At 45.3% G+C, this 22,575-nt stretch overlaps 5 protein-coding genes across 12 annotated transcripts in view; 3 read left to right on the top strand and 2 right to left on the bottom strand.

Moving 5' to 3' along the window:
- C19H17orf100 (chromosome 19 C17orf100 homolog) lies at nucleotides 1-1,393 on the bottom strand. Its single transcript, XM_063700566.1, has one exon. The coding sequence runs from the start codon at nucleotides 1,391-1,393 to the stop codon at nucleotides 1,037-1,039; it is 357 nt and encodes a 118-aa protein (XP_063556636.1). The 3' UTR covers nucleotides 1-1,036.
- A 130-nt stretch (nucleotides 1,394-1,523) lies between these two features.
- Nucleotides 1,524-8,994, top strand: MED31 (mediator complex subunit 31). The gene is made up of 4 exons (XM_004058424.5): nucleotides 1,524-1,806; nucleotides 2,621-2,698; nucleotides 2,978-3,074; nucleotides 8,623-8,994. The coding sequence occupies exons 1-4, from the start codon at nucleotides 1,524-1,526 to the stop codon at nucleotides 8,813-8,815; spliced, it is 651 nt and encodes a 216-aa protein (XP_004058472.5). The 3' UTR covers nucleotides 8,816-8,994.
- Nucleotides 8,995-10,161: 1,167 nt separating this feature from the next.
- On the bottom strand, nucleotides 10,162-12,286 carry TXNDC17 (thioredoxin domain containing 17). Its single transcript, XM_004058423.5, has 4 exons — nucleotides 12,054-12,286; nucleotides 11,447-11,528; nucleotides 10,964-11,039; nucleotides 10,162-10,337 (listed from the first exon to the last, which is right to left on the bottom strand). Exons 1-4 carry the CDS (start codon nucleotides 12,196-12,198, stop codon nucleotides 10,269-10,271), a joined length of 372 nt encoding a protein of 123 aa, XP_004058471.2. The 5' UTR covers nucleotides 12,199-12,286; the 3' UTR covers nucleotides 10,162-10,268.
- Nucleotides 12,287-12,512: 226 nt separating this feature from the next.
- The window catches only part of KIAA0753 (KIAA0753 ortholog), a 72,564-nt gene continuing 62,501 nt past the window's right edge, over nucleotides 12,513-22,575 (top strand). For 4 of the 8 annotated variants that reach the window (XM_063700560.1, XM_055367301.2, XM_031003204.3 and 1 more), the window contains exons 1-2: nucleotides 12,513-12,644; nucleotides 18,118-18,278. In XM_063700560.1, the coding sequence (XP_063556630.1) occupies nucleotides 18,186-18,278 (93 nt within the window). In that variant the 5' untranslated portion in view covers nucleotides 12,513-12,644; nucleotides 18,118-18,185. Of the gene's footprint in view, nucleotides 12,645-12,966; nucleotides 13,166-16,259; nucleotides 17,886-18,117; nucleotides 18,279-22,575 lie in introns of those variants that run through there. The other 4 variants (XM_055367300.2, XM_063700562.1, XM_063700561.1 and 1 more) reach the window with 4 other exon arrangements.
- On the top strand, nucleotides 12,965-16,504 carry LOC129528011 (collagen alpha-2(I) chain). The gene has a single exon (XM_055367296.2). It carries the CDS (start codon nucleotides 12,965-12,967, stop codon nucleotides 16,502-16,504), a length of 3,540 nt encoding a protein of 1,179 aa, XP_055223271.2.

Genomic DNA, 22,575 nt, shown 5'->3' with positions numbered 1-22,575 from the left:
TGGTTTGACTTATGATTTTTCGACTTTACAATGGTACAAAAGTGACATTCAGTAGAAATAGTACTTTAAGTACTCATACAACCATTCTTTTTCACTTTTAGTACAGTATGCAATAAATTACATGAAATATTCAACATTTTATTATAAAACAGGCTTTCTGTTGGATGATTTTGCTCAACTTTAGGTGTTCTGAGCATGTTTAAGGTAGGCTAGGCTAAGCCATGATGTTTAGTAGGTTAGGGGTATTAAGTGCATTTTCAAATTACCATATTTTCAACTTACAATCGTTTTAACGGGAGGTAACTCCATCATAAGTGGAGGAACATCTAGTGCCTGGCACAGAGCCGGTTCTCAATAAATATAACTCTTCTCCATCTTCTTCAAACCTCAGGCCAGGTTTCAATGACCTCCTCTCACTTTCTCTTCTAAGATTATTTTTGCTTGCTGGTGGGTTTACTGTCATTTTTAACCACATCTAACCTACCTTAAAAAAGAGTATGGGTGGGGGTGCCAGGTACAAAGACTTAGCATAAAGAAAACAACCATTTACTTTGAAACATAAACAAAGGCCAATTAATAATTTATGAGTCTGTTCCTTGCCCCTCAAGTTGTTAGCAGGCATGGAATCATTCCACAGGTCATTATTTCAGTTTGGTCTCTGTTCCTAAAGGGTGAAGGTTTTCTGAGGGCTGTGGATCCCAAACTCACCTGGCTCAGAGGCTCAAACAGCCTCTCTTTGTCCATCAACCCGATTTAGACAGCATCCTCGGCCTGAAAACCTTCTGTGCTGGCTTCAAGTGAAAATAGTTCACTGGGTCAAAAGTAGGCTGGTCCAAGACGCAGGACGGTCAGTAAACGTTGGCTGTGTTCAGAAACTGCGGCTTGGCTGTTTCTTACATTGATTTATGGTTTGTTTCCATGAAATCGAAAATGCTTGGTCCACCTGGCAGCTGGCTGGCTGGCTGGCTGGCAACTGGAGGCCTTTCTGTCCTGGCTGAGGGCCCTGGCCCCTTGGTGGCCTTTGGGAAGCAGCATCTCATCGGGCCGTTTTTTCGTTCTGGCGGGCGGCCGACTTGGCCCGCGGGGTCGGGCTCTCCGCGCAGTGCAGAGACGTCTCCACCCTCAGGGACGAGGCTCTGACGTGGCGGGAGGTCGTTTCCGTGCGCTGCGAGGAGGATTCCACGTGCCGGGAGGACGCCTCGAGGATGCGAGGGAGCCGCTTCCCCGAGGGGGAGAGGGAGGGCCCCTCGCTGCGGCGCTGGGAGGTCTCCACCCGCCGGGACGACGTCTCCACGCGGTGGGACGAGGTCTCCACGCGGACCGTGGACGTCTCTGTGTAGCGGGTGGTCCCCACCCGGGGCGAAGACTGCTTGGCCCCTCGGGCTGAGGCCATTCTGCCGGCGTGAGGGGGCCAGGGAGGCCTCGGGGCACCCTACAGCCCAACGGTCACCGCAGGCAGAAGAGAGGAAAACTACGGTACTGCCATAGCCGGGAGCGCCACAACACGATGACGTGGAAGCACCATGGTCCTTCTAAGGCTAAAACACTGGACTCCTGCCCCTCAGGCGCTCCCACGGCCCGGGCCCCGCCCCCTCGCTATTTTTGAGCCAGCGCGGGTGGAGCCATCCCAGGGCTGGTCGGGGATGGGCGGAGCTGCCCCGCCCCATATCCCACAGTGCCCCGGGACCGGAAGAGGGAGCCGTGGTTTCCGGAACTTCGCCCGCCTCTCTGGGCTTTTGCTCGGTCAGGCTGGTGGCGTCTTGGTGTCTTCGTTTGTTATGGCCGCTGCCGTCGCTATGGAGACAGGTGAGTAGCTCTCTGATCTTGGAGTCTTCGCAGATGGAACTCTCCTTGACCCAGACCTCTTCCCCGTGGCCTCCTTCCAGGCCTTACTCTTGGCAGGGTTAATATTTGGACAGAGAGGAGAGAAGGCTCTTGTAGCGTCTGGAAAGACTAAGGTACTCTTTGCAGTTTTCCTAATTTGGTTTGTTCGCACATCTTTGCTATTCAGACACCACCCCACCAGCTCCCCGGCGTGGGTGAGACTAAGGGAGAGGACTTGTGTGTTAAACCGTGTCCTCCTTGATTGGTTTTCTGCTTCTCACATGAGCTTGCCTAAGTTTGAAATATCGTCGCCAGACTTGTGTATCATTCTGCTACTGGTGCTTCTTATATGCATGCGCTCCATGATCTTTTAGGCTCTCCGCAGTCTCTTGCATCCTAAGTTTTTCTTTACTGATTCAGCCCCTAGCGTTTGCGAAACTTAATCACTGTTAACAACGCATTATTAAAATAGGGGAAGCCACAGTTATTACAGCCTACCTTAGTGATCACTGTTAAAATTCCTACATAGTGGCCCACGAGTGGTAGGAATTCTCCGTTTGTGTTGCTGTTTTCTTTGATGATTCCTCTTTAACTTTAGAGAAACTTCTAACTTACTCCTTTTAATCAGGGCTCCGCTTTTCTTAGATTTCGAAGGAAGGTTTATCTCCTCCCACTCCTAGTTTAGGAAGACCATCTCAACATTAGTCAGGTTTCTTTATTGCTCTTTCCTTACTACAAATCAGTATTATATACAGTGACCTTTGTTTTCCATGATTTTTGCTGTCTTGTCTCCTAGATGATGCTGGAAATCGACTTCGGTTTCAGTTGGAGTTGGAATTTGTGCAATGTTTAGCCAACCCAAATTACCTTAATTGTAAGTTGTTAAGCACCTCATTAAATTGAGTAGCTATTAATGATTTCTGACAGAAGAGTTGCAGTTCAAAATAGTATCTACTTTTACACATTCTCAGTTGAATGACATTACACTTATGCTGGTATATAGATATAATTGCGCACTGGGACTTGTGTTCTGAATCCAATGTGTGTTGGTGGTGGGGGTGTTATGTAAATAGATCCTTTATATTAGGGGTAACAAATCACAGTTTAAGGATTGGTTTGACCTACAGATTTTTTTTTTTTTAATGCTTTTCAGTTCTTGCCCAAAGAGGTTACTTCAAAGACAAAGCTTTTGTTAATTATCTTAAATACTTGCTTTACTGGAAAGACCCAGAATATGCCAAGTATCTAAAGTAAGTTTAATTTTTATAATCCTAAGCATGTGTATACTTTATTATATAATAGATTTCTTAGTTTCACATTGGCAAAAATGTATTTGGAATCTCTCCACTTCTTTTTGTTATCACCATCTTAATACAAGACACCCTCATCTCTAACTTGTAACACTGCAGTAATCTACTCCCTGGTTATCTCTGCTTCCACTTTTACCTTCCTGCCCCCATCTCCACCCCAACCCAAACCAAGCAAAACAGCTTTCTACACAGAAACCAACTTAATCTTTTAAAAATATAAATCAGAACACTTTACTTTCTTGCTTAGAACCTTTCAATGGCTTTCCATTCCATGCAGAATAAAATCCAGTCTTTTTTCTTGGGCTAAAGCCCTATACGATCTGGCCCTGCCTTTTCTGACCTTGTCTTTTACCACCCCTTCCCATCTCACCAGGTTTCTGGTCCCTAAGAACTCACAATCTGTAAATGTAGTAGCATAAGCCATGGGCTGAAATTAAAAGAGGGTATCTGTAAGGAAGGTGTTTTTGGGGTTATTTGAAGGAGGTGATCTTACCTGAGTCTTAGAGTTGCTGTCTTTTATTTAAGCCCCCTTATTTGCCAGGAACAGTGCTAAATGCTTCATATGCATTAACTCATTTATATATATATATATTTACCACTCAGGTCGTTCAGCAGACACTTTCATGTTAAGGCTTACTAAGTTGCAAGAAATATATTATAACCACAAAGCAATTCCCTTTTAATGGTTAAAAAAAAAAAACAAAAAAAAACAAGCCACCTTGAACTCACACCCCTGCTTTGTCTTAAGCAGGTAGAAAGCAATAGTGAACCTTTTTAAAAAAAAAAAAAAAAAAAAAGTTTGAGAGGAAAATGTTTCAAACTTCTCTCAGTCACTTTTCTGTGTCCAATAACAATTGACTCATGAAGCATGTACATCTTATGTTGCCTGCAGAACTGTTTGCACCTTTTCTGGCTTTTTATCCATTTAATAATCCAAAGAAAAGACTTTTAAGAAAAGTAGACTTCAACGAATATTGTATGTATGTAGATTTACAGACTCAGTGTTGGAAGCTTTAGCCACCAACAAGTTTAATCTTACCCACAATGTTGCCGAGAGATGGTCATCTACACTCTGGAGGTTTCCCTTGAGCCCGTGTGACTCTGTCAGGGACAGCTGATTCGATTGTTAGCCAGATATTAGAAAGTTCTTCCTTATATTGTGATATAATGTACCTCCTTGTAGCCCCAGTCTGTTTGTCCCTGGATTAAGCTAGAACCATTCTATACCCTCTTGACAACAGCCTTCCAGATATTTACATTCAAGAGAGACTGCAAATTAGCCCCTTTTGGGTGTTTTATTCAGTCTGCAGAAGATTTTAGTTTTTTTAATACTTGCCAACATTTAAAGATCAGAAAGTTGTATATAACAAAAGTTGTATATAACAAAGTTGTGTATCACAAATCCAGGACAAACTTGTCCCTGGATTAAGCCAGAACCATTCTATACCCTGTTGAGGACCGCAGCCTTCCAGATATTTACATTCAAGAGAGACTGCAAATTAGCCCCTTTTGGGTGTTTTATTCAGTCTGCAGAAGATTTTAGTTTTTTTAATACTTGCCAACATTTAAAGATCAGAAAGTTGTATATAACAAATGCAGATTTCCAGCTACTCTTTCAAATCTGGAAGATGTAGTAACCATAGATCTTAATTCTCCCAAGTCAACAACTGGGCTGAAGCTGAGAGCAGCTGTCACTACTAGCTGCTTTCCACCTGGTGGAAGAGACACTTTCTACCACTTGGCCTGCCTCATTGATAGCCAGTAGGTGCCACTATAACATCTCTCTTCCATCTATTTTTCTCAACTACCCTCTGCCATTGTGCCATGGTGTCCAGAGTTCTCATGAGTTGAGGTTCCCTCCTTTGGATATTTGGCAGTTGTACTTTATGCAGTTCAGCCAAGAACTAAACACAGGCCTTCAGGTGTGGTCAGAGTACAGTGGGCCAGAGGTCCTTTCTTTTCTTCATGTGGTCATACACCTCTATTAATTCAACTTAAGTTTATATTACTTTTGGGGGTGGGAGTGGGGAAGAGGATCACATTGTTGACTTGCTGGAAGCATTATGTCAACTAAAATCCTTCAGTTCTTATTTTCATCAATGCTGTTGGGTTCTCCCTATGTTGTTTTTAAAAACACCAAATGCAGAACTTCCCTTTTATACTGCTTCTATTTCATCTCGTTGACTTGTAGCCTATCAGAGTATGATTCTTTATTGTCATCTAAGGTATTCTGATATAATCACTGCATGTCTAAATTCTAGTTATTGACTAAATGCTACTTGAGACCATTCTCTTGGTTGTCACATTATTTTACAGTTGAAGAAACTGAACCTTAGAGAGGTTAAGTACCTTGTTAAAGGCCACCTGGCTGGAACATAACATCCTGGTCATTTTAACTACTAATGCTGTCATGAAAGGGAGTTAGCCAGGGCAGGTGTGAATAGAGCATTCTAGCATAAGCAGCCAACAATTAGAGCAACTGTGTATTTTTAGTGTGTGGATAGCAAATCTTTGCTGTCTTGGAAGTTACTATCTTAGAAGCATGGTATTAAGCCCTCTATTCAATGTGGTGTTCACATCAGTAGCATTGGTTTCATTTGGGAGCTTTTTAGAAATGCAGAGCTCAGGCCCCACTCCAGGCCTAAGGATTCAATCTGCATTTTAAGAAGTGACCCATATACACATTAAAGTTTTAGAAGCATTGCTGTAGTATCCTATTTTCCACACTTTAGTCATTTGCATATCACTTGTGCAACTTTGGCTTTATCTGCATACTTCCTGAAGGGGGCCTGCCCCTCCACACCTGTGGGTATTTCTCATCAGGTGGAGATGAAAGAATGAGAAAAGAAATAAGACACAGAGACAAAGTATAAAGAACAGTGGGCCCAGGGGACCGGCACACTCAGCATGCGAGGACCTGCACCAGCGCCGGTCTCTGAGTTCCTTCAGTATTTATTGATCATTATTTTTACTATCTTGGCGAGGCGAGTGTAGCAGGGCAACAGGTGGTGAGAAGGTCAGCAGGGAAACGTGAGCAAAGGAAGCTGTATCATGAATAAGTTCAAGGAAAGGTACTGTGCCTGGATGTGCACATAGGCTAGATTTATGTTTCACTTTACACAAACATCTAACTAGCAGAGAGCAACAGAGCAGTATTGCTGCCAGCATATCTCGCCTCCAGCCACAGGGCGGTTTTCTCCTATCTCAGAATAGAACGAATGGGAATGGTCGACTTTACACCGAGACATTCCATTCCCAGGGACGAGCAGGAGACAGAAGCCTTCATCTTATCTCAACTGCAAAGAGGCCTCCCTCTTTCACTACTCCTCCTCAGCACAGACCCTTTACAGGTGTCGGGCTGGGGGATGTAAGGTCTTTCCTTTCCCACGAGGCCATATCTCAGGCTGTCTCAGTTGGGGGAAACCTGGACAACACCCAGGCTTTTCTGGGCAGGGGTCCCTCCGGCCTTCCGCAGTGCATTGTGTCTCTGGTTAATCGAGAATGGAGAATGGCGATGGCTTTTACCAAGCATACTGCCTGCAAACATATTGTTAGCAAGGCACATCCTGCACAGCCCTAAATCCATTAAACCTTGATTCAATATAGCACATGTTTCTGGGAGCACAGAGTTGGGGCTAAATTTACAGATTAACAGCATCTCAAAGCAGAACAATTTTTCTTAGTACAGATCAAAAGGGAGTTTCTTATGTCTTCCTTTTCTACGTAGACACAGGAACAATCTGATCTCTCTTTTCCCCACACTTCCTATATGTTAATGTATTTTAATTGTCTGTTAGCTTTTATGTCTTTTCAACTTGAAATAATTTCACTTACAAAATAGCTGGAAAAATAGTAAAGATAATTCCTGTATTTTCTTCACCCACGTATTCCAAATGTGTAACACTACAATCAGCAAAAAATCAGCACATTAATATTATTACCTAATCTACAGACCTCATTCACATTTTGCCAGTTGTTCTGCTGGTGTGCTGTATGTAGTGCAGGATCCAGTCTAGGCCCGTATGTTGCATTTTGCTGTCATGTCTTCTTAGTCTCCTTTCATCTCAGTGGTCTTTTCTTTTCCATGACTATGACAGAAATGATTTGTATCCTTCATATATCTGCAGTCACATGAAGTCTATTTGTCCCACTACTGGTGACATAAATTTTGGTAACTTGGTTGAGGATGGTACCGTCTAGGTTTCTCCATATTAAGTTGCTATTTTTCCTTGTGTATTTAATAAGTATCTTATAGGGAAATCCTTTGAGACTATGTAAATATCATATTACATGTATTTTGCCTATTTTAGCATCTTTTGAAGATAATTGCTTGAAACATTTTTTACTGTGATGATTTTCTAATTCTATCATTCTGCATTTATTAGTTTGGAATTCGATTGTAAGGAAGTATATTCCCTTGTTTTCTATTATTTTATTAAAGAAATTTACATCCATTTAGTGTGGACTTTTGGATTCTTATTTTTAGTAGAATTATGAATTAGAATTATGTATTTTCTTGCGCTAAGTATTCCAGATTTGGCCATTGGGAGGCCCTTCAAGTTGGCTCCTGAATACTTTTGATCCTCCCAAGAATTTTTAGCACTTTTTCTTCTGGCACTACGTAATGTTCCAGGCTCATCTTGTACTTTTCCTGTCTTATCCCTGAATCACCCTTTTCTCCAAGGAAACCTGCTCCTTGGAAACCACAATCTGGTCATTGTGTGTTCATTAGTACCACAGTGTCATTGCTTCTAGGCCCTGTCAGTACACAAAGCTCAAGAACTATATATATATGTATGTATGTGTATACATGCACACACATATACATCTGTTTATTCTATGTCTATCTATATTAAAAGCCTAAGTACATACTGATGTTTTCAATACCAGCTCAGTAACACAGGGTTCATTCTAGCCTTTTTCCTTTCCATGTCTGTAACTCCTTTTCTGATAGCCAGAAATTTGGCTGTCCTTATCCACAGTATATTTACTTGTCCAATCCTAGAGTATATCTAATTTCAGAATTGGTATATCCTTGTGGACAACAAGAGTACAATGTATGTGCATAGTCCTCTTTCACACTCACTTTTAAATGAAAGTTGTCTTTTTATCCCTATTGAAGGAAAGATGAGTAACTATCAATTAAACACATAATTACTAAAATATGTTCATGTTCTTCATGTTGGAAACCACTAGAAGGGAATAGCATGATTTGTCCCTAAATTTTCACTCTGCTTACCAGTTACTGTGTTGTGTGGTCTTGAGCAAGTTAATTTAATCTTTCTGAACTTAAATCTTCTCATTTTTGAAAATATTGAACACTGACCTTTGATGACTAATCGGGGAAAAAACCCTATGCTACCAGTGTACTAAGTTACTGTTATAGAAATGGTAGGCTACAAGATCGTTTTTAAGAGAATAACTGAATTGTACCTTGGCATTATTTACCTAAATTATGTTGTTCATTCACTTACAAACTTAAACCCAGGTACCCTCAGTGTTTACACATGTTAGAGCTGCTCCAATATGAACACTTCCGAAAGGAGCTGGTGAATGCTCAGTGTGCGAAATTTATTGATGAACAGCAGATTCTACATTGGCAGCACTATTCCCGGAAGCGGATGCGCCTTCAGCAAGCCTTGGCAGAGCAGCAACAGCAAAATAACACATCGGGAAAATGAAAAAGCTGGATACAAACGAGGCACTTAATACATGTATATAATGTATTTCTTTTGTACAGTGAAGACAAAAAAAATGAAAACTCTTCCTATCTACCTTTATTATGGTAGCCCCTAGAACCTTTAGTGTGCTTTTTAATCCAACTTTTTATTGTTAATAGACTATTTCTGTTAAACCTGAATTGTTCTTTGATTTCCCTGTGGATTTGTAAGGTGTTTTTCTTTTTTACGCATTTAGCATAATCAGCTGATTAAGAATGGAAAAGTTAGGTGCTTTAGACCAAATAAGGCACTGGGGCATGGGGTAGGGGTGGGCCACCAAGTATACTGAATTCTAAGGCTAGCTGTTCCTGACATATAGTAGGGCAAGACCATCTCCTGGAACCTTACTGTCTCTCAGATCAACTACTCTACCACTCTTATCTAAAATGTAGTGAGAGTAGTGGAGTCACTGACCTCTTTAAATCATAGGACAGGAACTGCATAAAGGTTCTTGAATTCTGCAGGACAGGAAATAACTGTATTACCTGCTTTGCAAGGTGGCTTTAAGAATCACTGAATCACTGTGGCCTCACTTGACCTAGTTAGTCATGGCAGGACAACTAGTGGTTAGTTACTAACTGGACTCTTGACTTTAGAACAAACATGAGGAGCCTCAAATACTTGTGTTCATTTGGGAAAGCTACCATTGATTTGGGAGGTACCACAAACCAGGTGCTATGTTAAGTGCTTCCTTGAATTCTCATTTTATTCTAAGAACCTTGTTTATAGAAGAGAAAACTGAGGTTTGGACGGGGTGAGTAACTTGCCTGTGGTTACACAGCTAGTAAGTGGTAGAATCAGTGTGACTGACTCCCAGCTTGGAGTTCTTCCCACAACTGGGTTATATAGTCTTTCCAGCCGCTCTCCGCCACCTGCCTCATCCCAAGTAAAGCACGCTGAGACAGCTGCAAAACAAACTGCCTCTAGTGCTCAGGAGTCTGTTTTTTATTAAACAAAACAAAACTGCCTGAATTAAGCAGAGGCTGGATTAGAGGTAATGTGCTTTCCTTCAGTGGTGAGGTTAGGTTCTACATTCCAAAATCAAAGAAGGGGTTTCAGGAATATCATCAGTTGCTTTGCAGATGGAGAGAACTTAAAATAAAAGATACTGATCTTTTGAGAGATTTGGAAGGTGTGCTCTGCACCTTTAGGAGTTTTTAGGTATTTCCGTCACCTTCAAGAATACGTTCCTTTGAGCCTTTACTGCTATTTCTGAAGACTTCTTTATATCTTAAAAATATCCATGTATTACAGGCAAACTAAAGGTTCATGGGCATTTTAATAGCACTCTATTGTTTAGACACATGCCAGTTTTTTAACATCATTTATTGCTAACATGAATTCAAAGCAAGTATACAGTTTATTGATACTAGAACAAATCAGGAAATCAAGACATGACTGCCATCCTAAAATCTTAATCTTCAGAGAACAACATTTCCACCAGGTTGGCCTGAAGACACTCAGATTCTACCAGTTTTTGAGGCTGTAAGAGAAGAACAGTCAAATCTTCACTACTTCTATAAAACGTTATTAGGAGTGGAATGAGTTCTGCCTTGAATGACACTAATCTTTGAACACAGAAATTACGCAATTCAGAAACTATCATCTAGTTATAACAAGTTTTATGAAAGAGTCAATATATTTGCTGTAAGATGAATCACTAACATACTTGGCTCAAGAGACTTAAACCCCAAATACCAGGAAGCTCCACAGACCAAAACAGGAGACAGCAAGCCCAGTGCCCTCTTCTTCCCCTCAACTCTTTAATTTAGGATCCCAGGGGCATGACTGAACTAGAAGAGATGCCCTTACTTTTTAACCAGAATTATGAATTAAACAGAAAACAACTGTTGATGCAAATGTTTTAAGGAATTATGAGTCAACCTACTTTCTGGTTTTTTAAGAGTGACTTAACATGAAAAAGACCTAATAGCTAGATATTTACATTATCAGTTTATTGGGATTGGCCATAGGAATGGACTTTCAGCAGCACTCTGAACAACAATGGAATTGAGATGAAATGTCAAGATCTTTTCAAATCTGGATCCACAGCAAGTTAAAAGAGTTCTGACAGTGAATTACAGGCCCAGCATATTTAAAGATACTTACTGTTCCATACTTAAGTAGTGTAGGCACTGCTGTTACTTTCAAGTTTTTTCTGAAGTCATTATTTGGATCTTTCCAACTATTCCAAAAGAAAAAGTGATCATGAAAAAAATTTACTTGGTTTATTACAGTTTGCTTAATATTTGACATAGTCCTACATTTAATTTTTTAGTAATCACTGTTCTTGCAAACACTTAAAAAACCTTGCGGACTATGGCTTAATCTACTAATTACCCTGTGCAAAGTTTCAAAGTGTGACTAAGATATAAAAGTAAAGCCAGCTAAGTTCTGGGCTTACACCAGACCAAATTCGTTGAATTACCCTTACTTAATTCAGGTGGGCATTTTAAATTTGTATTTAATAGCTTCTAATTGTTTAACTTGTCAGACATTACCTTGTAAGACAAACTGGGTAAGTCCCTGAGGCCCTTCCCGCCTAAGTATGCAATTTGTGCACGTCTGGGTAGATTATACATTGCCACTTACTAAGGCTTTTCTCCTACTTGGCAGTAGATGAACACACATCCTTCACTAATGTGCTTCAGCCCCTCTCGTACGACTGGTTCAGCTTTAAAAAAAGTTGAGATAAAATAATCGCACGTCAACTCTACAATCAGGCACGTATAAACTGTGTTCTTTTCCCCTTCCCCCAGTCTTGGTAAGCACTCAGACTTTAACCTGCAGCTAACTGAAGAGGTCAACAGAAGTCAGGTGTTCCCTTCTGGTCTTAGAGCCACGTTAAGGGTAAGGACCAAATCCCAGTCCCGATTTGCCCCTGCGCCACCGCGCCCATAACAATGGAAAGCACATGTATTTGCTGACCAACTCACATATCCTGTAAGACACTAATGGTACTGGGGGGGTGAGAAGTTTTAAGGAACTAGATTCCAAGATCATCCGGGTAAGATGGTAAAAGGAAGAGCGCTCTTGGCAGGGCGGGGTAGGATTTAATCGAAGGAGACTTGGGGACAGCTCAGATTGCTCCGCGGATGTCTGGAACCAAGACTCTGCCTCCGCTAAGCCCCCCTTCTGGCCGTAGGCTCGACCTTCCTGCCATTTCCATTGGACAGCAGCCCCCGAATCCCGGCCTCACCCTGCACGCAGTCGGGGCACCAGCTTTTCCCCCCGGCGTCCTTAGAACCCGTAAAGTAGGCGAAAATGGTCTTGCCATTGTGCTGTTCCACGGCCCGGTGGAACTCCTCGAAGCCGGACACGCTCACCTCCTTATAGCGGGCCATTGGCACGACGTGCAGCCGCTACTGGAGGAGTGCACGTCTGGTCGCCGCGGTTGGGTCCCACGTAGGCGGGGCGAGGCTGTTTCCGGGTGGGCAAGAGAGGGCGGAGCCTGCGGAAGCCAGCGCCGCTGAAGAGTACGGGAGCCTCTGACGACCACAATCCATCCGCATGGCTTTTTGCTCTAGTTCCTCAGATCTTTCTGCGCTAGCTGCACTCCCAAGCCCAGGCTTAGATCTACCCTAATCTAGTCCCAGCCCCGACCTCATGGACACTGGCTGCAAAACTTACCGCCTTGTAACACCTGGATCCTTAAATAGTTCGGGGCCTCAAAGGCTCCCAAGCCGCCCTGCGCCTATTGCTATGGCGACTGGGCAGGCGGCCGGAAGCGCGGCCTTGTTGGGGGCCCCCGTTGCCCGCCTCCCAGTAGCCGCGCCTCACCCCAGGCCAGGTGGGCTCGGGCCGGGGCTGGGGGGGATTCTGGGAAGCCGCATAGAGTCATGGACTTGGGGGAGAGGAGATCTGACTCGGAAAGCCTTTGTTGCTTTGTCCCCCCAGTTACCTTTTCTGCCGTCTAGGCTTTAGGGGGGCCTGGGACTGGGGGCGGGTTCCCGAGACTGGGCGGGGGTGGGATGGGTGAGGGGCTGGGAGGGAGAAAGGCTGCAAGGCCGGAGCGGAGTGTGTGAGTGCGTGTGTGGAGCAGCTTAGGGAGCGAGGTGCTAAGACAACCCCCAGGGCCGCGGTAGGGAGGAAGGGAACTGCCCTGGAGCTATGAGCCGGGCGACTCGCCGTGGGGCCTTGCCCAGGCTGCGCCGGGGCGAGCAGGCGGCTAAGATGCCGGGTCGCTGCGTGGGGCCCAGCAGGTCGGGGCGGGGAGTTCGGCGGCCGTGGGGGAAGAGACGGGGCGCGGGGACGTCTCGAGGCCGTGGAGCAAGGCGCCGGGCGAAGTCCTCGGAGTGGGAGACGCGCTGTGTGAGTGCAGACAGGCCACAGGGCTGTCAGCGGCCATGGGGGACGAGACAAGCGGCGGAGACAGCCGACGCCGCCGGGGCGAATGAGGCTTTGGGAGCTCCTGGGACCCCAGGCTCCATCGAGGCTGCAAGGGACCCTGGGGCTGTGTGGGTGAACGGGGCTGTGGGGGAGCCCGAGGTAGTGGGGCCTGCCGGGGCTGTGTGGGTGACCGGGTCTGGGGAGGAGGAGACCGAAGATAGAAGTCCCCGGGGCTGCGAGAGAAAAGGTCGCCCGGGATCTCTGGGCCATGAGAGCATTCTGCACCTGTGGCTGAAGGTGCAGGCTATGAGGGCCGCCTCGGGATGTGGGGAAGGAAGTAGAGTCGAGCTCCATCCCGTGCCTGCAGGAGAGGGACCTGTCGAAAGGGGTGTTCCTGGCCGAGCTTCCTGGGTAGAGACAAGCCGCGGCGGTCTTACAGGACCCTGGGTGAAGGGACAGGCAAGGGGGATCCCTCGGGCCCCCTCAGGGCCCACAGCTCTGGGCTTAGGGGCAGCTTATGAGAGAGCCTTAGGCTTCTGTGGACAGGGACAGGCTGGGAGGGTGCCTCCTTCTGTAAGTGTGCCTGGGGCTTTGGCGTCAAGTTCTGAAATGGCCCCGCACCTGTGGAGGGGAGAAGCTGTGGGGGTTCCTGGGACTGGGGAGGAGATAGGCTATGGGCTTGTCTCAGGCCCTTGTGAAAAAGAACAGACTGTGGGCGAGCCTGGGACCGTGGGGTGGCCTGGGGCTGTGGGAGCGCCCAGAGCCGTGGAGGGAGAGCTCGGCTGTGGGGGTGCTGCAGGTCTGTGGGGGAGAGGACAGTCCCCGCAGATTCCTGGGGCTCTGACACATGAAGCAGTCTGTGGGGCCACCCCTGGCGTATGGGGGAGGGGACAGGCTGTGGGGGTGTCCGATGCTGTGGAGGAGGAGCCTACTTCTGTGGGTGCCGCAGGTGTGTGTTACAGGAGACAGGCTGTGGAGGAGACAGACTCTGTGGGCATGCCCGGCCCGTGGGGCACAGGATACTCTGTTGGGGTGCCGTGTGCTACTGAAGAGGAAACTAGATGTGGAGGTGACCCAGGGTTCAGGGAAAGGGGACAGCCTGTGTGGGTGGAGACAGGCTCTGGGGGTGCTCCAGGGTCACGGGGAGCGGCACAGACTGCAGAGTCATCATGTCCTGGGGAGCAGGCAGCAGGTTCTGGGGGTGCCCCAGGCCTGTGGGGGATAGAACAGGCTACAGGGGTACCCAGGGCCTTGGGGAAGGACACGGGCTGTGTGAGTGTCCCAGGGCTGTGGGGAGCGGGACAGATGGTAGGGGTGCCCCAGGCTGTGGTGGTACCTGGAGCCCTGGGAGAAGAGCTGAGCCACAGCGGGGCCCTGGGCCTGTGGGACGGACAGCAAGCTCTTGGGGGGCCCCCAGCCGAGGCAGTGCCTGGGCTTGGAGAGGAGACCTGTAGTGGGAATGTTCTGAGCCCGTGGGAAAGGAGGCAGGCTGTGGGGGAGCCAGAGAGTCTGGGGCCTCCAGCTGTAGGGGTCCCTGGGTCAGTGGATCAGGAGGCTGGCTGTGGAGATGTTGCATGTCAGTGTGGGAGGAGGCAGGCTGTGGGGGTGTCTGAGACGGTGGGCATACCCAGGGCAGCAGATGTGCCCCGGCAGGGGTGTGCCACAGCAGGGGTCCTCATGGCAATGGGTGTGCCCGGCTCTGGAAAGGTGCCTGCCAGAGTGCCTGCTGCTGTGTGGGCGTCTGGCCCTGTGTGTCAGGAAGGCAGCTCTAGAGACATTTTGAACCTGTGGGAAAGGACTCGGGCTGCCAGAATATCTGTGGCTTCGAGGGGACCCGTGGCTCGGGAGGAGCTGTGGTCTGGCGGGGAGGAATCCGTGGCTTCAGGGGGACCCGTGGCTCAGGAGGAGCTGTGGTCAGGCGGGGAGGAATCCGTGGCTTCAGGGGGACACGTGGCTCGGGAGAAGCTGTGGTCTGGCGGGGAGGATTGTGGTTCTGGGGCCTTCCCGGGCCCATGGGGGAGGAGACAGACTATTGGGGTTCCTATGGTGCCTGAGGGGCCTGGGCCTGTGGGGGAGACTGACTCTGGGGGTATTCCAAGACCCTGGGGACAGAGACAGAGGGTCAGGGCTCCTGTGGCCACCGAAGTCCTTCTGGCTCCTAGGGTGCCTGGTTCTGTGGAGCTGGAGCCTGGTGCTGGAGGCTTTTCAGGCTTGTCAGGGAGGCAGCAAACTGCAGGAATGCCTGGCACTGTGGGGCTGTCTGCAGCTAGTGGGGTGCCCGTGGCTCCCAGGGTGCCTAGGCCTGTGCAAGAGGAAACTGGCTCAGAATTGTGGGGTGAAAGAGAGACAGTGGGCGAACCTGCAGATGCCAAGGGTCCCACAAGGATGGAGGTGCCCACCTCGACCAGGATGCCTGGGCCCATGGTGGAGAAGACTGGCTCTGGGGGTGTCTCAGGCTTGTTGGGAGGCAGACAGACTACAGGAGTGTCCATGGCTGTGGGGCTGCCGGGGTCTGTGGGGGAGGGGACCATCTTTGAGCATGTCTCTGGCCTGTCTGGAAGAAGGCAGACTGCTGGGAGGCCTGTGGCTGCTAGAGGTTCCATGGCCGTGGGAGTGCCCACAGCTCCCGGGCTTCCTGGGCCAATGGTAGGGGATACTGGCTCTGGGGATGACGGCTCAGGCATATGGGGAAGGAGACTGGCCACTGAGGGGCCCACAGCTGCCAGGGTTCCTGGACCTGTGGAGGGGGAGACGGGCTCTGAAGGTGTCTCAGGCCTGTGGAGAAGGAGACACGGTGGAGCCATTCCCGAGGCCGGGAGGGTGCCTCTGCCTCTGGGGGTGCTTGCAGCTGTAGGAGCTCCCATGGCAGGGCGTGCGCCTGCTGCGGTGTGGGTGACTGGGTCCTCAGGAGCAGAAGCGGACATGGGTGTCTCAGGTCTGACCGTGCTGAGGAGACGGTCCACAGGGGGAGTGGGGGCTTCAGAGGATGAGACAGGAGGTGGGAATATTTTGGGACTGGCCGGGGGCAGCCAGGCTGTGGGGACATCTCACACCTGTGTGCCTGGGGCCAGGTTATGGAGCTATCCAAGGTCTGTGGGGGAAGAAACAGCCTATGAGAATGCTCTAGGCATGTCAGGGACAAGAACAGCTGTGGGGGTACCCCCAGTTTCAAGGGAGGAAATAGGCCTTGGCCATTTCAGAGACCACCTACAGCCAAGTGGGAGGAGGCTGGCTGGAGGAGTGTCTGCAGTCAGAGTGAGAGGGAGCAATTTGGGAGAGAGTTATGTGGGGGAGGCTAGATTGAGGGGGCCGTTCCAGTAGTGTGTGTAGGGAAGAAGTTGGGGCTGTGTGGGAGGGAACAGGTTCGGGGTAGGTTTGTCATGGGTTGCGGATGAAGGCACAGGCTGTAAGGGCATCTCAGCATGGGGGAGAGAGGGTTTTCGTGGAGATGCCCCAGGGTATGTAGAGGGACAAATTGGGACGTTTCCTGGAGCAGTGGGAAAGGGCCAGATTGCAAGGAGAGTCCCAGAACTTTGTACAGGGGGACAGTTTAGGGGTGGGTGTCCCTGGACTTTGTGCGTGTGTGTGTATGTGTGTGTGTAGCATCACTTGAGGCATGCTGGAACTGTGGGGATCACCTAGTTTTTTTCTAGTGGAGAATGGACTATTTGGCCCTTGGCACCTAGAAGCAGCCAGGAGGGAAGTACTGACCATTTAAAAGTTGCAGATCTCCGGGCCCCATTTCTGCAGCCTTCATTCTGCAACTCCAGCCACCCACCTGTGCCAACGTCAAGCCAGTTGGGATTGCCTTGCTCGTGTGCCTCCTCCCATCTGCTTTTTTCACCGTGTGTCTACAGCCTTAGAAATAAGGACTCTTAGACAGCTGTCTTTATATTCCCAAGAAGTATCTGTCTTTAAGCAAATCTAGTCTGCAAATTTTGGATTTATTCAAAAGCTTAAATTAGGGTTTTTTTTAAAAAAACCTTGAATTTCCCAATTGATTTACTGTAGGATTTTTTGAGAGAACAAATTCCCCAGAGATTTAAAACTAGTCAGTTCACAGAAAATCAGCTTAACTCAACAAATGCTAAATTGTGTACTATGCTCAGAGCACTTTGTAATGGGAAATAGAAGAGCAAGACAAGGCCCTTCCCCTCAAGTCGCCTTGTCTGGCTGGGAAGATGAGACATATACATGTGAAATAGGTAAATAACAATATGAGACAATACTATACGTGATCAGTACGTGAGTGGCAGGGATAGTAAAGTCTATAATGAGGCCTTCAGAATAGGGCAAGGCAATGATAAGGGTGTAGCCCTTGATAGCTTACCGAGTGCTTTCATATCTATTATCTTGTGTACATATGTGTAGGGTGGGGGAAAGATCGGGGGAAATGAAGATTGAGAGAAATCATTCAGCTCTCCAAATGGCAGATCCTGGCTTGAATCGAGGAATTCTGATGCTACAGGTTTACTTAGAGTCATTGAGAGTTATGTGCCTTCGGGCCACCTGACAGAGTGAAGCATACTGCTTTCTGACTAGTATTAAGACTTGTTAATGTAGACTGCGTGTCCAAAAACCACCCTGCTGGAACATGCTAGTTTACCATGGCAAAGCTCTGTTTTGGGAATAACGCCTTGCTGGAGACCTTTGAGATATGAAATTTGGAATGGAAAGGGCTCAAGAGATTATTATTAAAATAGTAAGTGTTCCCCTATTTTTTTTTTTTGTTTTTGAAATTGGGAACTTCCAAAGTGTGGTTGCTTTTATAAATGGAAGAAACTATCATTTACCTGTCTTTAAGCAGTCACTCTCAGTATGAGGTTACTATTGGCTACTTCTAGTATATTGCTACATGCACATGGCACTGTGTTTTATCTGTTCTTTTCCCTTGTTCAACGCTGTTGGTCTGAAGTAGCTTTGTTTCGTTTTAGGAATGGTTTTAGGGAAGACTGTTGCCGGATGACAAGGCTGTCACTATTGTTCTGTACTACCTGACATTATGGGACCAGGCCAACCAGCTTCAACCTGTGTTCATCTAGCACCTAGGACCCAACTTGATGGGAGGAGCGACCCCAAAGTACTTCAGACCCAGGTAGTTCTATTTTTGCTTGAGATTTTTATTATTAAATATTTCAAACATAAAGAAAATTTGAAAGAAAAGGACAGTGAACACTTTTGAAATCACCTCCTAGATTCAGCAATTGCTAACAATTTTTTCTGTTTTTCTACCTACTCAACCATCTGTCTTTAAAATTTTTGCAGAATCACCTCAAAGCAAATTGCAGTCAACATGATACTTCTAAATATTTGAGAATACTTCTCCTAAAAATGAACTCTCGTACTTAATCATAATACTATTCTTATACCATTTCTTATAAGAAATGGACCCAAAAAATTGCCTGTTATCCAATAACCAGTCTTTATTCAGCTTTACTCAGTTGTCTCAAAAATGTCTTTTCCCCTAGCATTATATTATGAAAATCTTTAAAAATACAGCAAAGTTGAATTTTACAATGAACACCTCACCTAGATTCCATTATATTTCACTTACTTGTTTCGTTGCATGTCTGTCACTCAGTCATCCCTCTAGAGATCCATCCATCAATCCATCTTATTTTTTGACACATTTCAAAGTCAGTTGCAGGCATGAGTATCCAAACTACTTCCATATGCATGTTGTACATTAGAATTCACTCTGTTTAGGGCCAGATGCGGTGGCTCACGCCTGTAATCCCAGCACTTTGGGAGGTCCAGGCGGGCGGATCACCTGAGGTCAGGAGTTCGAGACCAGCCTGACTAACATAGTGAAACCCCCATCTCTACTAAAAATACAAAAATTAGCTGGGCGTGGTGGTGCACACCTATAATCCCAGCTACTTGGGAGGCTGGGGCAGGAGAATCGCTTGAACCTGGGAGGCAGAGGTTGCAGTGAGCAGAGATTGTGCCACTGCACTCCACCCTGGGTGACAGAGTGAGACTCCATCTCAAAAAAGAAAAAAAAAAAAAAAGAAGAATTCACCCTGTTTACTGATTTTTTTCTTTCAATATACATTTTACGTCAGAAATGGTGAAAGATGTACACATTGCAATGTGTACATCTTTTCACATTTGCTGAGTTTTGACAAATGCATACATATATGTAACCCATACCTCTATCAAGATACAGATCATTTCTGTTATCCTAGAAAGTTCTCTTGATGCCCCTTGCTAGATAACCCCCACTCCTCCCCTCCAGAGGCAGCCACTATTCTTATTTTTTCCACCACAGATTAGTTTTCCCTGATCTAGAACCTTATATAAATGGGATTTTATATTTTTTTGGTGTTAAGACATTTCACTAGCTGTAAAGTTTTTGAGATCCATCCTTGTCATTGCATGTATCAGTAGTTTATTCCTTTTTAATCCTTTTTTCTCATTCCATACTATGAGTATACCACAGTTTGTTTATCCGTTCTCCAATTAATGGACACCTGGGCTGCTTCCAATTTGGGATTATTATAAATAAAGCTGCTATGAACATTCTTATACAGATCTTTTTATGAACATGTTTTCATTTCTTTTGGGTAAATATCCAACAGTGAAATTGCTGAGTCATGGGCTAGGTGTATATTTAGTTTTATAACAAACCATTGGACCTTTTTACATAGTGGTGGTACCGTTTTACATTCCTGCTGACAATGTATGAGAGCTCCAGTCGCTCCACATCTTTGTCAACACTTGTTGTTGTCTTTTTAGCCATTCTGATGGGTGTTTAATAATATCTTATTGTGGTGTACAAAGAAATTTAAAAAAATTTTTTGACATAATTTCAGACTGACAGAAAAGTTGCAAGAATAGTCCACAGAATTCCTGGATACTCTTCTCCCAGATTCCTCAAATGCTAACATTTTGCTACGTATTCCCTCCTTCTCTCTCTCACTATCTCTATACACACACAAATTATTTTCTAAACCATTTACGAGTAAATTGCAGACACAGTGCCCTTTTACCTCTAAGTATTTTTTTCCTAAAAATAAAGAATTCTATTATATAACCATAGTACAATGATCAGAATCGGAAATTAACATTAAATTAATACTATCATGTAATCTGCAGACCTTACTGAGATTTTGTTAGTTGTCCTAATAGTGTCCTTTATAGGAAAAGAAAATCCAAGATCATACGGTGCCTTACATTGTCATGCCTCGGTAGTCTCCTTTAATCTGATTTCTGAGTCTGTTTTTAGGTTTTGTGACATTGATTTTTTTTAAGAATATAGGCCAGTTATTTGTGGATTTTCTCTCCATTTAGATTTGCCTGATGTCTTCTCACAATTACATTCAGGTAATGCACTTTTGGCAGGAGAACCACTGAATGATACTGAGTGCTTCTCAGGACACCCTATCAGCAAGTACATGCTGCCAATTTAGTCCCAGCACTAGCAGTGTTGACTTTCATCATTTGATTAAGGTGGTATCTGCCTGGTTTTTTCATTGTAAAGTTACTCCTTTGCTTTTTGTAATTATTTGTCTTGGAGACTATGTTAATGTCTTTTTAACACCTCAAACTTTCACCGACTACTTTTAGCATTTTTGCCTGAATCAGTTTTTTATTATGGTGGTTGGCAAATGGGGATTTCTAATTTTACCCTTCCTTCTACATTTACTTGTTGCCTTACTCCTTGCAATCTGGCTCTTTCCCACTGCTCCAGGAAACCCCTTCTTTTCCTAGTACTTACTTATTTATTTCAGCACAGACTCATTATTATTTTTATTCTCATTATTTATTTTGATGTGCAGATATTTATTTTGATGTTCAAATGGTCTTTGATTTAGCCAGTGAGAGCCACTTCTAGTTGGCCCCAGTGTCTCTTTGACATGATCTCATCAGTCTTTGACCACTTTATGGTGTAAAAAGACACTCCAAGGCTGGGCGTGGTGGCTCATGCCTGTAATCCCAGCACTTTGGGAGGCCAAAGCAGGAGGATCACTTGAGGTCAGGAGTTCAAGACCAGCCTGGCCAACATGGTGAAACCCCATGTTGCTAAAACCCCATCTCTGCTAAAAAATACAAAAAAATTAGCTGAGCATGATGGTGCACACCTATAATCTCAGCTACTTGGGAGGCCGAGGCAGTAGAATCACTTGAACCCAGGAGGCAGAGGTTGCAGTGAGCCAAGATCGTGCCACTGCACTCCAGCCTGGGTGACTCCGTCTCATAAATAAATAAATAAATAAATAAATAAATAAATAAATAAAAGATACTCCAGGCTCAACTTGTCTTTTCTTTGTCCTGGCCCTGGAATTAACCATTTATCCAAGGAGACTTTGATTCTTCAGTGGAGAATGAAATTTAAAAAGTGACTATCTGGGGCTGGATGTGCTCCTTGATACTATCATGTCATTGTTTTAGGCCCTCTCAGAGGACAGAACTAGGAAATAGATGTATACTTGTGTGCGTATACATACATGTACACACATTCATAAATGCACACCCGTACTCACATGTCTGTAGCTACACTTTCTCATCTCCTTCCTCTTTCTTTCTTTCTCTTTCCTTCCTCCTTCTCTTGCTGTCTATGTATCTTTCTGTGTCTGTCTGCCTATATGTCTGTATTAAAACTCACAAGTTCACACAGGTATCTCCAATTCAAATCCAACACTACATATTTCCAACTCCCTTGTCCCAGAGCATGAAAGCTGGCTATCATTATCCACAATATATTTACGTTTTTGCTCAGTTCTGGAATGTACAAAAGGTAGTTTCCGAATTGTAATCCGTGTCTCTGCTCAAGAAGAAGCCTGCAAAATTAGAGTTCAGTATTTGTTTAGAATACATCTGTCTTTAGCCTGACAGCATATAGTCCAAATGCTATATTCAAAAGTTACTGGGGTTAATTTTTTTCATCTTCACTTTTTAGCGTGGTTATGTTACTTATCTGAGATTCAGTTTGGTTCATTGGTTTCTGTTGGTATTTATTTGGGGGTTTTCCACTATCCTTATGGATTTTTTTTTTCCTTCCTTTCCCTCTTCCTCCCTTCATTCATTCATTTCTTTCTTCCTGTCTCTCGTGTATATGTGAAACATTAACATGGTTCCAAATATACAAAAAGGTATATTCAGAAAAGTTATCTGCTACCCCATTCCCTCTGTCCTTTCCTTCCTATTCCTACCGGTTCCCTGTAGATAACTAATCTCATTAGTCTCTGATTTTTGTTTTCTGTTTCTTTTTGCACAAGTGATTCAGATGTATATATATTTTCTCATGTCTTCTTTTCTTATATGAAGGGTAGTGTATTATAAATATACTTTTTGCACATAGTGCTTTCTGCTGAACAATATATTCCAGTCTCTCCACATTAATTCATAGAAGTGTCACAGAGATCTTCCTCATTTTTCTTTTTATATCT

Source organism: Gorilla gorilla, chromosome 19 (genome assembly GCF_029281585.2).
Source record: "Gorilla gorilla gorilla isolate KB3781 chromosome 19, NHGRI_mGorGor1-v2.1_pri, whole genome shotgun sequence".
Classification (NCBI taxonomy): domain Eukaryota; kingdom Metazoa; phylum Chordata; class Mammalia; order Primates; family Hominidae; genus Gorilla; species Gorilla gorilla.
This window is presented reverse-complemented; position numbering and strand designations above follow the sequence as displayed.